The following is a 15,260-nucleotide window of genomic DNA, read 5'->3' as shown; positions in this document are numbered from 1 at the left end:
AATTATTCTTTGTCTAAAATGAACAAACACTTCATGCTGGGGAGCCTCAGTGGCTCATTCGGTTAAGTGTTCCACTGTTGGTATCAGCTCAGGTCATGATCTCTCAGTCATGGGATCCCTGCTGGGGTTCTGTGCTCAGCATGGAGTCTGCTTCAGATTCTCTCTCCTTCTCCTCCTGCTCTCTTTCTTTCTCTCAAATAAATAACATCTTAACACACAAAAAAATACCCAAAACAAAACAAAGAAAAAAACCCCCACTTCATGCGTTGGTCATTTCTTAGGGTATGAAATTCACTACTGGGCCTCTACGTGCATGGGGTTAAATATTGTTTTTTTCCTGTTAATCTGTCTCATGCCAATTTAATTTTTAGACCAGTTTAAGAGAACCTTGAAGGATAGAGTAAAATTTTCCTCTCAACAACCTTAACAGAGTCAACTTGCAGTAACTGATAATAATATGTAAAGGCTATTCATTTCATACATAGTAAATGTACAAATATACCAGTTACATGAGAAAATAAAATCACACTCTGAATTAGAAGTCAAGAAGCATGAATGGTACTGTAAACTTGGGAATTACCCAGGCAAGTGCTCATTGACACACTACGGAATATAACTCACTGTAGTAATTAACATCATACTGAATTTTAAAATTTGGGAATGAGATCAGTAACATATCCTCTGCATATTTCTCTAGCTTTGGTGAAAACTAAGTTAGAAAATGACTATTTTCTAAAGTATGCTTTTAATCTGTTAAATATTCCATATAAATGTATTATTTCTGCCACATGTTATAATATGTCATTCCTATTGCAAACACTCCCTTCCTTTCCTTAGAACACATTAACCTCCAGTACTCAGTTTGGTTTAGTGAACCATCTCTGGATCCTAATACGTATTTGTTGGGTTTTGACACTGTAGATGATGGGGTTCATCAAGGGTGGGAAAAGGATATAGATGTTGCCCATGAGGACGTGGACCACAGGAGAGAGGTGCTTTCCAAAACGGTGCACCATAGTCAGACCAATGATTGGGATATAGAAAACTAGAACTGCACAGATGTGGGAGACACAGGTCTGCAAGGACTTGAATCGCTCCTCCCGGGATGCAATAGTCAATACTGAGTGCAGGATCAAGATGTAGGAGACCAGAATGAGCACTGCATCCAAAAACAGTGTGCAGATCACCAGAGCCAAGGCATAGAAGCTGTTGAAGCGGATGTCAGAGCAGGCGAGCCGAAGTAGGTCCTGGTGCAGGCAGAAAGAGTGGGAGAGGATGTGGGGGCGGCAGTAATCAAAGAACTTTAGGCGGACAATGGGAGCAGTGATGAACAGGAAACTCCTCCCTAAAATGGCCACACCAATGCTGATGATTCTTGTATTGGTGAGAATGGATGTATATCTCAGAGGATTGGAGATTGCAGTGAAGCGATCAAAGGCCATAGCCAGTAGGACTCCAGACTCCATGCATGATAGACCATGAACAAAGAAGGCTTGAGCAATGCATGCATCCAGAGAAATTTCCTGGCTGAGCCCCCACAGGATGCCCAGGACTGTGTGTACTGTGGACAGCCCCATGCATAGGTCAGTGAGGGCCAGCATGGCCAGGAAGTAGAACATGGGCTGATGCAGGCTCGGCTCTGTCCGAATCACGTGCAGCACCAGGCAGTTCCCTGAGAGTACCATAGTATAGATACAGGAGAAAGGGATGGAGAGCCAAGGGTATTCCCATTCCAGGCCAGGGAATCCCGTAAGGAGAAAGGTGGAGTTACTGACTTTGGAACCAGCTTGAACAGACATAAATCTATAAAAACAGAAACCTCTCAGAAAAAAAAAATATATATATTTATATATATACACACGCACACACACACACATATATAAATATATATAGTATATATTTTTATATATTTATTTAACAGCCTATTAGGAATCCTAAGTGTCTTCCACCTCTTAATATAAACGTTGAGATAAAAGCCATAGAAGAAATGACTGGATTTGGCACAACTCATTATATATAAGACTAATTCTTGTATATTTACCGAAACTGCATTTGATCTGAAACAAACTACGTTATGCCTACATGTGAAACCTCCTTGTCATTAGGTCATTGGCCCCATCAGAGGAAGCCATGTCCATATGCACAACCTCACTGTCACTTTCTACTTCAAGGTTTTATACTACCAATAACAGAGAAAAAAATGATTTCTGGCTTGTGAAGGTATAATAATGAAGTTTAAGTATACCAAGTAGAAAATGAAAACACATTTGAGTTTTTGCATTTCAAATATGGTGAATTAAATAAATTGCAAATCACTGCCATGGGCTGTAAGATTAACCTCTGCTTGTTACATAAGACAGTCACTTGGAGAATTCATTTCTCAGTCATGTTGACCATTCTCACATGTCGTTTTCATTGCTTTAATAAAGAAAAACCGTCACTCACAGTAGAGATGGTCTCACCAATTTTGAAAATGGACCTTATTCTTCCTCCTTTTGTCCCGATGGCACAGACATTCTAGGAGAAGCAAATTTTATGCAGGTCTGGGAATCACTAGAGTAAAGCCTGAACCCCAGGAGGGGCTGAGAGTGAGTGATTACAGGGTTGTGTTCCTTTGGGGGAATGTAGGCAAACCCCGAGGCAGTGTTTGCAGGGCAGACTCTCCACTCCACTAAATTCTGAATATTCTCACAAGTGCCAGTTTGCAATTACAATTCATACCCCAATGTTTATAGTAGCAATGGCCACGGTCGCCAAACTGTGGAAAGAACCAAGATGCCCTTCAATGGACGAATGGATAAGGCAAATGTGGTCCATGTACACTATGGAGTATTATGCCTCCATCAGAAAGGATGAATATCCAACTTTTGTAGCAACATGGATGGGACTGGAAGAGATTATACTGAGTGAAATAAGTCAAGCAGAGAGAGTCAATTATCATATAGTTTCACTTATTTGTGGAGCATAAGAAATAACATGGAGGACAAGGGAAGTTAGAGAGGAGAAGGTAGTTGGGGGAAATTGGAAGGGGAGGTGAACCATGAAAGACTATGGACTCTGAAAAACAATCTGAGGGTTTTGAAGGGGCAAGGGGTGGGAGGTTGGGGGAACCAGGTGGTGGGTATTAGAGAGGGCACGGATTGCATGGAGCACTGGGTGTGGTGCAAAAACAAGGAATACTTTTATGCTGAAAAAATTAAAATTAAAAAAGAAAGAGAGAGATATATATATACTCCTCATTACCAGAGGAGAGATGGTGGAGAATGGGGGGAAAATAGGTGATGGAGATTGTGGAGGGCACTTTTAGAGAGCACCAGGTATTTTATAGATGTATCAAATTGTTGTGTGGTGAACCTGAACCTAATATTACACTATCTGTTAACTAACTGGAATTAAATAAAAACCCAAATATGGATAAAGAAGATACAGTCCATACGTACAATGGAGTATTATGCCTCCATCAGAAAAAATGCACACCCAACTTTTGTATCAACATGGACGTGCCTGGAGGAGATTACACTGAGTGAAATAAGTAAAGCAGAGAGAGTCAATTATCATATGGTTTCACTTACTTGTGGAGCATAAGGAATAATATGGAGGACATTAGATGAAGGAGAGAAGAAGTAAGTTGGGGAAAATTTGAGGGGGAGACAAACCATGAGAGACTGTGGACTCTGAGAAACAAACTGATGGGGACGGGATGTCAGAGCCTGGTGGTGGGTGTTAAGGAAGGCATGTGTTGCATAGAGAACTGGGTGTGGTGCATAAACAATGAATCTTGAAACACTGAAAAAATAAAATAAAATTTTTAAAAAATTAAAATAAAAAATATAATAAATTAAAAAAAAAAAAAAGAATGACATTCTTTAATATGTTATCCATGAGTCACCAGAGCCTATTTTGTACTTGGAATGTGGCAAGCCAAATTGAGATGTTATGTAAGTACAAATTACAGACTAGATGAAAGACTTAGTTGGGAAAGAATGGTTTAAAATGTCTCTTCAAAAATATTTATATTGACTACATATTGACATAATAATTAGATATAGTAGGCTGAATAAAACTTAACTTGGGTTTTACCCACTCAGTTTTACTTAGAATATTTAAAACTACATAAGTGGCTCATCTTGGACTGCTATGATATGACACGTGGTTAGAGATATGTACTGGAAACTTTCTGAAGATCTCATAGCTATGGCATTTAATATTGTTCTAATTACTTAAATGTGAGTCTTTGGACCTAACTGCATAATCTTTCTGCCTTAGAAAACAACTTCAAAATAGTCATTGTTGAAAACGTTCAAGTCATCCAACATGATCATTTTTTTTCTTTTTCTTTTTTTAAGTTTATTTATTAATTTGACAGAAATCTCAAGTAGGCAGAGAGGCAGGCACAGAGAGAAGAGAGGCAGGGCCCCTGCTGAGCAGAGAGCCCAATGTGGGGCTGGATCCCAGGACCCTGGGATCACGACCTGAGCATAAGGCAGAGGCTTTACCCCACTGAGCCACCCAGGTGCCCCATCCTGATCATTTTCAATGGGTTAAAAAAAACTCTAATTTTCAACATTAGAGTTTTTTTTTAACCCATTGAAAATAAAAATATATGTTTATAAAAAATAAAAAAAATATATTAAAAAAAAAAACCTCTAAGAACACTATACTACAGAAACTCATTATGGAGAGACTTTGATTTCCTTTAATGTTGTGGAATAAATATTTGAACTTCCCTCTGGTATAAATACTTAAACATACTGGATTCATTTAAGTAAAACCTTTTTTTAATTTCCAGAAACCAAGATTTAAAAGGTAAATGAAATCCACAGGAATATGTGCCACAAATCACATTGTTTACTTATACTAACAATATTAGCAATGCAGAAACTGTGATTCATATTAACTACACAAGACTCATGTCCCCACACTCATTTCAGAAATATAGGAAAGATGTTGAAGATATTAGAACTGAGCTCCCATGTAGAATCAAAATACTGTCCAAATACAATTCAGAAAAATTAAGGGAAGAAAAGTTATCTTTTTCTCAGGAAAAAATGACAAAGGTTTTGTTAACAATATACTCAGAAATCATTCTTAACTTTTTTCATCCTTCTTTCATCTTCATTTCTTCTGTTTTCTGGAAATTTTGAAATAATATATAACCTGTGAGAAAAAAGAGATCCACAGGGGCAAAGCAAAGTACAGTTTAAACACTGAATAGAGAGGGTTTCTTCCTTACATATTTAAAAGTTTTGGAATAAGACTCAAATAGACTTCATATTTGGTAGTAAGTAAAACATGCTATAGTTAAAACCTATGCAATTAATCAAAATCACTTCTAAGAGGGAATTCTATAGCCATAAAAGTCAACATTAAGAAACTAATATTTCTAATAAACAATTTCACTTATCACCTCAAGAGACTAGAAACAGAACAAAGTAAGCCCGAGTGACAAAGGGAAAAAGAAAGAAAAAAAAAAAAAAGAAAGAGCAAAGATCATAACAGAAATAACTGAAATGGAGGTGAAGAATGCAGAAATGACCAATGAAACTAAGCTGTTTTTGTAAAAGATAAACAGAATTTACAAACTTTTAGCTAGACTATGAAGAACATGAGAGGAGTCTCACGTGAATGAAATCAGAGATGAGAGATGAGACATTACTACTGATACCACAGAAACAAAAAAATCATGAGAGTTTTCTACAGATTATTATAGACCAACAAGCTGGATAACCTAGAAGAAAAGGATAGATTCACTAAAACATAAAACTTACAAAGATTGAATCAGGAGGAAATAGAAAATTTGAACAGACCAATGATGAGTAAGGAGGTTGAATCAGTAATCCATCATTGCACACAGAAAAGCCCAGGATCAGATATCATGGTGAACTCTACTAAATATTTAAAAAAGAATTAATGCCAACCCTCTCAAACTCTTTCAAAAGCTTGAAGAGGAAGGAACACCTCCAAACTCATTTTACAAGGCCAACATAACCCTAATATCAAACCTAGATTAAGACACTATAGGAGGGCGCCTGGGTGGCTCATGGGTTAAAGCCTCTGCCTTCAGCTCAGGTCATGATCCCAGGGTCCTGGGATCGAGCCCCGCATCGGGCTCTCTGCTTGGCGGGGAGCCTGCTTCCTCCTCTCTCTCTCTCTCTGCCTGCCTCTCTGCCTACTTATGATCTCTGTCTGTCAAATAAATAAATAAAAATCTTAAAAAAAAAAGACACTATAAGAAAAGAAACTACAGACCAATAATCCTGATGAATATAGATGAAAAAATTCTTGATAAAATATTATCCTCTGAGACATGCTACCATATTCACCTGACAACTAGTCATGCACATTGCAGTTGAAGTGACACTGTGGCCTGCCATTCTGGTCATCCCATGCCTATTGCTCATAGCGTCATCTGAAATTTTCAGAACCAAGTTAATATCCTACACTTACTGTAAACACATGGCCCTGGTGAAGCTTGCCACAGAAGATGTTTCCATCAACAAAGTCTATGGTCTCCTTGGAGCCTTTATTGTTGGTGGCCTGGACTACATTTTGATCAGCCTCTCCTATGTACAAATATTTATCACTGTCTTCCACCTGCCGCAGAAAGAGGCACGTCTGAAGGCATTGAGTACCTGTGTTCCCCACATATGTGTCTTCTTCCAGTTCTATCTCCTGGCTTTTTAATTATTTTATTTTATTTTATTTTTTTTACCTTTTTCACCCACAGGTCTGAATCATATATTCCATCACATATACATATTACCTTATCCAACCTTTATCTACTGGTTCCACCTTTCCTCAAACCACTTGTGTATGGGGTGAAAACAAAACACATCTGGGATAAGGTAGTAAAAATGTTTCATTCTAAAAGCCAGGGCTGATATTTGTTGGAAATACTTCCTCTTACAGATTTCATGGCTCATCTTTTGGTCCTATGTGTTGTGAAAATCCAGCTAACAGTTTGGAATATTGTCATGCATTATGAATGAAGAATGAATGATTGAATGAATGAATGAATAATTATTTTAAATAATCCCACACGATATTGAGCTTATGTCAGAAGGCAGTTATTAGAAATTGAGGAAATAGAAGAACAGATAAGACACTGAAATACTAAATGCAGGCTATAAGAAAAGCCAGAATACATGACTTCCTTAGCACCTGATGCTGTTTGGAGCAGAACAGACAAATTCAAGGTCCTTTTGCAGATTGTAGTAGAACGTAATACTTAACACTGATTGTTTTATACTTAGAGCACTATGATTAACCTCCTGTATATAATATACAAGTCCAACTACATTTTTTCTCCAGCTATTTTAAAATCTTCCTACTGTTTACTTTTCCCTTAAAAATTCATCCCTTGAGCATAACAAATATCATGGAGGACAAGGGGTGTTAGAGAGGAGAAGGGAGTTGGGGTAAATTGGAAGGGGAGGTGAATCATGAAAGACTATGGACTCTGAAAAACAAGCTGAGGCATTTGAAGTGGCGGGGGGGGTGGGAGGTTGGGGTACCAGGTGGTGGGTATTATAGAGGGCACGGATTGCATGGAGCACTGGGTGTGGTGAAAAAATAATGAATACTGTTTTTCTGAAAATAAATAAATTGAAAAATTAAAAAAAATTCATCCCATGAATATATCTTTGTTAAATATAGTTGGAACTATGTCTGATATAAAGATCTATAAATATCTCCTTTTTCTCAAATCCTCTCTATTAATTTATGTTTAATCAAATTGCTCCTTCTCTTAACCTAAAAATATATTTGCTCCACCAATCTGGCACTAAGGCCACCCTAATCTTTTTATTCTTCTTCAGGGTTCATTTAATTTTTTCATTTATATAAAGAGCAATTTGAGAAAAGCTCTGGTATTTGTTTGTTGTTGTTGTTGTTATTGCTGCTTTTTAAGGAATGTGAAGGTAAGTTCTAGAGTTATTTTAAACAGCATTATTTTTTTTTAACATGTAATGTATTATTAGCCCCAAGGGCACAGGTCTGTGAATCACCAGGTTTACACACTTCACAGCACTCACCATAGCACATACCCTTCCCAATGTCCATAACCCCACCACCTTCTCCCTGCCCCATTCCCCACTGGCAACCCTCAAGTTTGTTTTGTGAGATTAAGAGTTACTTATGTTTTGTCTCCCTCCAGATCCCATCTTGTTTCATTTATTCTTTTCCTACCCCCTAACCCCCCGTGTTACATCTCCACTTCCTCATATCAGGGAGATCATGTGATAGTTGTCTTTCTCTGATTGATTTATTTCGCTAAGCATAATACCCTCTAGTTCTATCCACATTGTTGCAAATGGCAAGATTTCATTCCTTTTGATGGCTGCATAATATTCCATTGTATATATATACCACTTCTTCTTTATCCATTCATCTGTTGACGGACATTAGGTTCTTTCCATAGTTTGGCTATTCTTTATCCATTCATCTGTTGATGGACATTAGGTTCTTTCCATAGTTTGGCTATTGTGGACATTTCTGCTATAAACACTCGGGTGCATGTGCCCCTTCAGATCACTACGTTTGTATCTTTAGGGTAAATACCCAGTAGTGCAATTTCAGGGTCCTAGGGTAGCTCTATTTTCAACTTTTTGAGGAACCTCCATGCTGTTTTCCAGCTTGCATTCCCACCAATAGTGTAGGAGGGTTCCCATTTCTCTGCATCTCACCAGCATCTGTCATTTCCTGACTTGTTGATTTTAGCCATTCTGACTGGTGTGAGGTGGGATCTCATTGTGGTTTTGATTTGTATTTCCCTGATGCCGAGAGATGTGGAACACTTTTTCCTGTGTCTGTTAGCCATCTGGATGTCTTCTTTGCAGAAATGTCTGTTCATGTCCTCTGCCCATTTCTTGATTAGATTATTTGTTCTTTGGGTGTTTAGATAAGTTCTTTATAGATTTTAGATACTAGCCCTTTATCTGATATGTCATTTGCAAATATCTTCTCCCATTCTGTCAGTTGTCTTTCGATTTTGTTAACTGTTTCCTTAGCTGTGCAAAAGATTTTGATTTTGATGAAATCCCAATACTTCATTTTTGCCCTTGCTTCCCTTGCCTTTGGAGATGTTCCCAGGAAGAAGTTGGTGTGAATGAGGTCGAAGAGGTTGCTGCCTGTGTTCTCCTCAAGAATTTCAATGGATTCCTTTCTCACATTGAGGTCCTTCATCCATTTGGAGTCTATTTCCATGTGTCGTGTAAGGAAATGGTCCAGTTTCATTTTTCTGCATGTGGCTGTCCAATTTCCCCAGCACCATTTGTTAAAGAGGCTGTCTTTTTTCCAATGGACATTCCTTCCTGCTTTGTCGAAGATTAGTTGACCATTGAGTTGAGGGTCTATTTCTGGGCTCTCTATTCTGTTCCATTGATTTATGTATCTGTTTTTGTGCCAGTACCATACTGTCTTGATGATGACAGCTTTGTAATAGAACTTGAAGTCTGGAATTGTGATGCCACCAACTTTAGCTTTCTTTTTCAATATTCCTCTGGCTATTCGAGGTCTTTCTGGTTCCATATAAATTGTAGGATTATTTGTTCCATTTCTTTGAAAAAATGGATGGGACTTTGATAGGAATTGCATTACATGTGTAGATTGCTTTAGGTAGCATAAACATGTTCACAATATTTGTTCTTCCAATCCAGGAACTTGGAACATTTTTCTATTTCTTTGTGTTTTCCTCAATTTCTTTCATGAGTACTTTAATAGTTTTCTGAGTATAGATTCTTTGCCTCTTGGGTTAGGTTTATTCCTAGGAATTTTATGGTTTTGGGTGCAATTGTAAATGGAATTGACTCCTTAATTTCTCTTTCTTTTGTCTTGTTGTTAGTGTAAAGAAATGCAACTGATATCTGTGCATTGATTTTATATCCTGGCACTTTACTGAATTCCTGTACAAGTTCTAGCAGATTTGGAGTGGAGTCTTTTGGGTTTTCCACATATAGTATCATATCATCTGTGAAGAGTGATAGTTTGACTTCTTCTTTGCCAATTTGGATGCTTTTACTTTCTTTTTGTTGTCTGATTGCTGAGGCTAGGACTTGTAGTACTATATTGAATAGCAGTGGTGATAAAGGACATCCCTTTTGTGTTCCTGACGTTAGTGGAAAAGCTTTCAGTTTTTCTCCATTGAGAATGATATTTGCGGTGGGCTTTTCATAGATGCCTTTGATGATATTGAAGTATGGACCCTTAACCCTACACTTCGCAGAGTTTTGACCAGGAAGGGATGCTGTACTTTGTCAAATGCTTTTTCAGCATCTGTTGAGAGTATCATGTGGTTCTTGTTCTTTCTATTAATAATATAATGTATCACATTGATTGATTTGCAGATGTTGAACCAACCTGATAGCCCTGGAATAAATCCCACTTCGTCGTGGTGAATAATCCTTTTAATATGCTGGATCCTATTGGCAAGTATTTTGGTGAGAATTTTTGCATTCAAACAGCATTATTCTTGGGGCTCCTGGGTGGCTCAAAGGGTTGAGCCTCTGCCTTCAGATCAGGTCATGATCTCAGGGTTCTGGGACCAAGCCCTGCATTGGGCTCTCTGCCAGCAGGGAGCCTGCTTCCTTTTCTCTCTCTGCCTACTTGTGATCTCTTTCTCTGTCAAATAAATAAATAAAATCTTTAAAATAAATAAATAAATGCACAGCATTATCCTTAACTTTTGTTCAATCATTTTCCTAATTCAACCAACAATAACCCTTTCATCCAAGAAACCTGCTCAGAAATTCTGATGGCTAAGATTCTCACTATGTTGGTTTTCCAAAGTACATTTTTCTTTTTCATAGAAAGCAAGTACATTTTGTTATGCTTTACAATGATTATATACCAGTGATAATATTTCATAGAGAAGCTGTATTTTGCAAGACCAACAAAAGTGAGGGCAACTACTCCAATATTTGTCAAGAATATTTGATACAAAAAGCAGATTTCAGTTTGATAAGGGAGAAAACCATTGTGGAAGTTGTTACGTTCATGAGTTCTGGAGTGAAATGAGCTTGGTTCAAAACATTATTTTGCCATTTATGAACTACATGTGTTGGAATACAACTCATAGTTGTATATTCAGCTACTAAGCTATCAACACGGAAGAATGACAGGAGTTTCATTGGGAACTAGAAATGGAGTGGTCATGGTGTAACAAAATGAAAGCACTTATGTAAGGCCCTTACCATGGGGTGTGATAACTGGTGAAAACTCAGGAATGGTTATCATAGCCATTATTGTCATTAATGTAAGGTTTTACAGGCGAGATACACACAACACCAGGCGAGATAGGGGCAAGGCAAGGTTTATTAAAGGCGCTCTCAGGTGAGGTTCCACGACTCAGGAGAGGAGAGTCAGGGAAGTTGTGTGTGGGAAGGGGTTGATGAGCTTTTTTTGGGCCAAGGCAGAGCAGGGCCTCATAACCATATTTGGTAAGGTTAGAGGTTGGGGGTTAGGAAGTCTCAAAGTGGCTGCATTCTATTTATTGCATAGGTTTCGGTTTGCTCAAGGCGACTAGTCCTTCTGGTGGGGAAGTCCTGGGTAGGGGGAAGATGACAGCCTGGCAGTCATCTTATTGTTCCTCCTGCAATCTCAGGGCTGCTGACCCAACAATCACCATTATCATTTTCATTGTGAAAATCCGCATCACTCCTACTGTGCTTGAGCTGAAATGCTGAACCACTATTTTCGAGTTTATTCATACCACACTAAAGTTAATTAAAAAAAAAATTAACGCTTTATGTATGACCCAGTCTGTGGTCTTTTTCATTCACTTGTACTTGTTGACTGAAGTGTTATTATACTTCTATCTCTATCCATATTCACATAGCTGTGTGTGCATAGTCAAGTTTGTTAGTTTTAGGTGACTTTATATTTCTATCATTCGATATCTTCGCTTGTATTTTCAGCTTTAATACAAGTGTGTGTGCAAATGTTCCATTATGAAAGTGGATTACTCTTTGTCTCCTGTTTGAGCTGCTGATTTCCTTGAATTTTGTATTTTTCAGCTCTGGGTAGTGAAACACTTCCTTTATTTAGTGCATGAAGATCTAAAGTTGAGGGATCTTCCTTTTGATTGACCTTTATATCACTGTGAAACCCTTCTCCTTCTCTGTTCTTGGAAAAGCTCGGGTTTGTTATTTTCTACTAGCCTTTATTTTAGCTCAGTAATCCTGGCTTCTCCTCTGTAATTCTGTATTCCTGAATTATTAGGTTTAGCTCTTGTGCTTCAAAATTTTCTAACGTCCATCTGATTCATTTTATCTGTCTCTCTTTATTTTAAGTTTTAGTATATTCTATCTTCCTGGCAAAATTCCCCAACTCTTTATTTTAAAAAATTAATAAATTCCTCTGTAATCCATCCTTTTATTTCCTTGAACCCATTAAGCATTGTCGCTTTAAAATCCCTGACTGCTGTTTACAATAAATACACGCGTGGATGACTCTGTTTCTTCTGTTTTCCCCCTTGTTTCTGAACTCATGTTCCTGTCTCTTGCTGTACCTACTAATTTCTTATTGGGTGTTAGACTTTGTATATGAAAATGATGAAGACCAGATGAAGTTATATTGTCCTCCAGTAATAATTCAGCCATTGATCTGTGATGAACTCCATATAGGACTTCTACCTTGATCTGATCAAAATATGACTGAGTTGAAGCTTATTCTACCACTTTATTGGCCAGTGGCCCTTTTGCATCTAAGGCTTAACCTGCTCAGGCTTTCAGCTGTGAGAAAGGGTATAATCCACAGTATGGGCTATACTCTCTGCCAAGGGAAATAAAAAAAAAAAAAAAAAAAAAAAAAGACTGCCCCAAATTCCTTCTTTATTTTTCAAATGTTCTCTGCATACTGTTTGACTTCCCATTCCATGCAGTTTCAGAGGTTAGCAAATGTTTCCTCTGGAAACTAACACACGTGGTCAGTGTCAGGTCTCTGTTCCTCCTTTCTCAACTGGAATGAGATGTTTTTGTTGCCCACTTTGGTCTTTTATGCTCTACTAGAGGTCCCAAATCTTTGTTTTCTGACTCTCAAAATGAGCTTTCTGCTGGGAGAAATCTTCCTTTGGGGTCAGAAATAGCAGATGGCTCTTGGTGTCAGGAATGGCCAGCAACCCCTGTACTGGCAGATGAAGGATGACTCCAGACTTTTCTGTGAAAGAGAGGAGAAGGCAAGGGGTGTGGGGACCAATGCTCAGGGACACAACCCTTGGCTTTTCTTTGCTCTGGAACTTTTGTAGGTCCTTCAGGATACTCACAAATGCTTATCACTGTTTCTCAGGCAGTGATGTTTGACCAGGGGTCTTACTGGAACTAGGAGGATCTGTTTTGGGGAAAGATTTGCTAATCTGCTTGTTCTAGGAGTCCTGCTAAACATAGCCTAAGGGACAATGCCTACCTCTCTTAGATCACAGGGCCTCTGTTTGGGCTAAGCAAGCTTCCAGAAAGGCAGCTTCCCTGGGCATTTCAATGGCAAAGTGGTCGTGCAGACCTCAGCATTCCCAAGGCCTATTCCCTTCTGTGAAACCTTCCGGGCCTCCCATAACAGCCTCTGTGTAACATTTTTGCAAGCTAGGTATTAATGGCTGAATTCATGCTCTATGTTAAGCCCAACTTCTTGTCAAATAGAGCTTCAAAAAGTCAGTTTTCATGTGTCTGATAGCCATTTGTATGTGTTTATTGGAGAAGTGTCTGTCCATATCTTCTGCCCATTTTTTGATATGATTGTCTGTCTTGTGTGTGTTGAGATTTAGGCTTTCATTTTCAGACACATGAAAAAAAGTTCATCATCACTAGCCCTCAGGTAGATTTAAATTAAAACTACATTGAGATACCACCTTACACCAGTTAGAATGGCCAAAATTAGCAAGACAGGAAACAACATGTGTTGGAGAGGATGTGGAGAAAGGGGAACCCTCTAACACTGTTGGTGGGAATGCAAGTTGGTGCGGCCTCTTTGGAGAACAGTGTGGAGATTCCTCAAGAAATTAAAAATAGAACCTCCCTATGACCCTGCCATTGCACACCTGTGTATTTACCCCAAAGATACAGATGTAGTGAAAAGAAGGGCCATTTGTACCCCAATATTTATAACAGCAATGGCCACGGTCGCCAAACTATGGAAAGAACCAAGATGCCCTTCAAAGGATGAATGGATAAGGAAGATGTGGTCCAGTTACACTATGGAGTATTATGCCTCCATCAGAAAGGACGAATACCCAACTTTTGTAGCAACATGGATGGGACTGGAAGAGATTATGCTGAGTGAAATAAGTCAAGCAGAGAGAGTCAATTATCATATGGTTTCACTTATTTGTGGAGCATAACAAAAAGCATGGAGGACATGGGGAGTTAGAGAGAAGGGGGTTGGGATAAATTGGAAGGGGAGGTGAATCATGAGAGACTATGGACTCTGAAAAACAATCTGAGGGGTTTAAAGTGGCGGGGGGGGTTGGGAGATCAAGGTACCAGGTAGTGGGTATTATAGAGGACATGGATTGCATGGAGCACTGGGTGTGGTGAAAAAATAATGATACTTTTATGCTGAAAATTAAAAAAATGAAAAAAAATTAGAACTCTGGGAAAAAAAAAAAAAGAAAGTCAGTTTTCTCCAACATCAGAAATACTCTTCTCTTTTTTTATCCATTCTGATACCCTGTGACTTTTGACAGGGGCATTTAGCCCATTAACATTCAGGGTAACTATTGAGAGATATGAATTTAGTGCCATTGTATTGCCTGTAAGGTGACTGTTACTGTATATGGTCTCTATTCCTTTCTGATCTACCACTTGTAGGCTCTCTCTTTGCTTAGAGGACCCCTTTCAAGATTTCCTGTAGAGCTGGTTTGGTGTTTGCAAATTCTTTCAGTTGTTGTTTGTCCTGAAAGCTTTTAATCTCTCCTTCTATTTTCAATGATAGCCTAGCTGGATATAGTATTCTGGGCTGCATGTTTTTCTCATTTAGTGCTCTGAAAATATCATGCCAGCTCTTTCTGTCCTGCCAGGTCTCTGTGGATAAGTCAGCTGCCAATCTAATATTTTTACCATTGTATGTTACAGACTTCTTTTCCCGGGCTGCTTTCAGGATTTTCTCTTTGTCACTGAGACTTGTAAATTTTACTATTAGGTGACGGGGTGTGGGCCTATTCTTATTGATTTTGAGGGGTGTTCTCTGAACCTCCTGAATTTTGATGCTCGTTCCCTTTGCCATATTGGGGAAATTCTCCCCAATAATTCTCTCTAGCATACCTTCTGCTCCCC

The 15,260-nt window shown here is 38.5% G+C and overlaps 1 protein-coding gene and 1 pseudogene across 1 annotated transcript; one reads left to right on the top strand and one right to left on the bottom strand.

The window, feature by feature from the left end:
* Positions 1-857: 857 nt before the first annotated feature.
* LOC131821231 (olfactory receptor 51V1-like) lies at positions 858-1,799 on the bottom strand. The gene has a single exon (XM_059157163.1). The coding sequence runs from the start codon at positions 1,797-1,799 to the stop codon at positions 858-860; it is 942 nt and encodes a 313-aa protein (XP_059013146.1).
* Positions 1,800-6,270: 4,471 nt separating this feature from the next.
* On the top strand, positions 6,271-6,881 carry LOC131835916 (olfactory receptor 52A5-like; annotated as a pseudogene).
* The last annotated feature ends 8,379 nt before the right edge of the window (positions 6,882-15,260 follow it).

Source organism: Mustela lutreola, chromosome 1 (genome assembly GCF_030435805.1).
Source record: "Mustela lutreola isolate mMusLut2 chromosome 1, mMusLut2.pri, whole genome shotgun sequence".
NCBI classification, from domain to species: domain Eukaryota; kingdom Metazoa; phylum Chordata; class Mammalia; order Carnivora; family Mustelidae; genus Mustela; species Mustela lutreola.
This window is presented reverse-complemented; position numbering and strand designations above follow the sequence as displayed.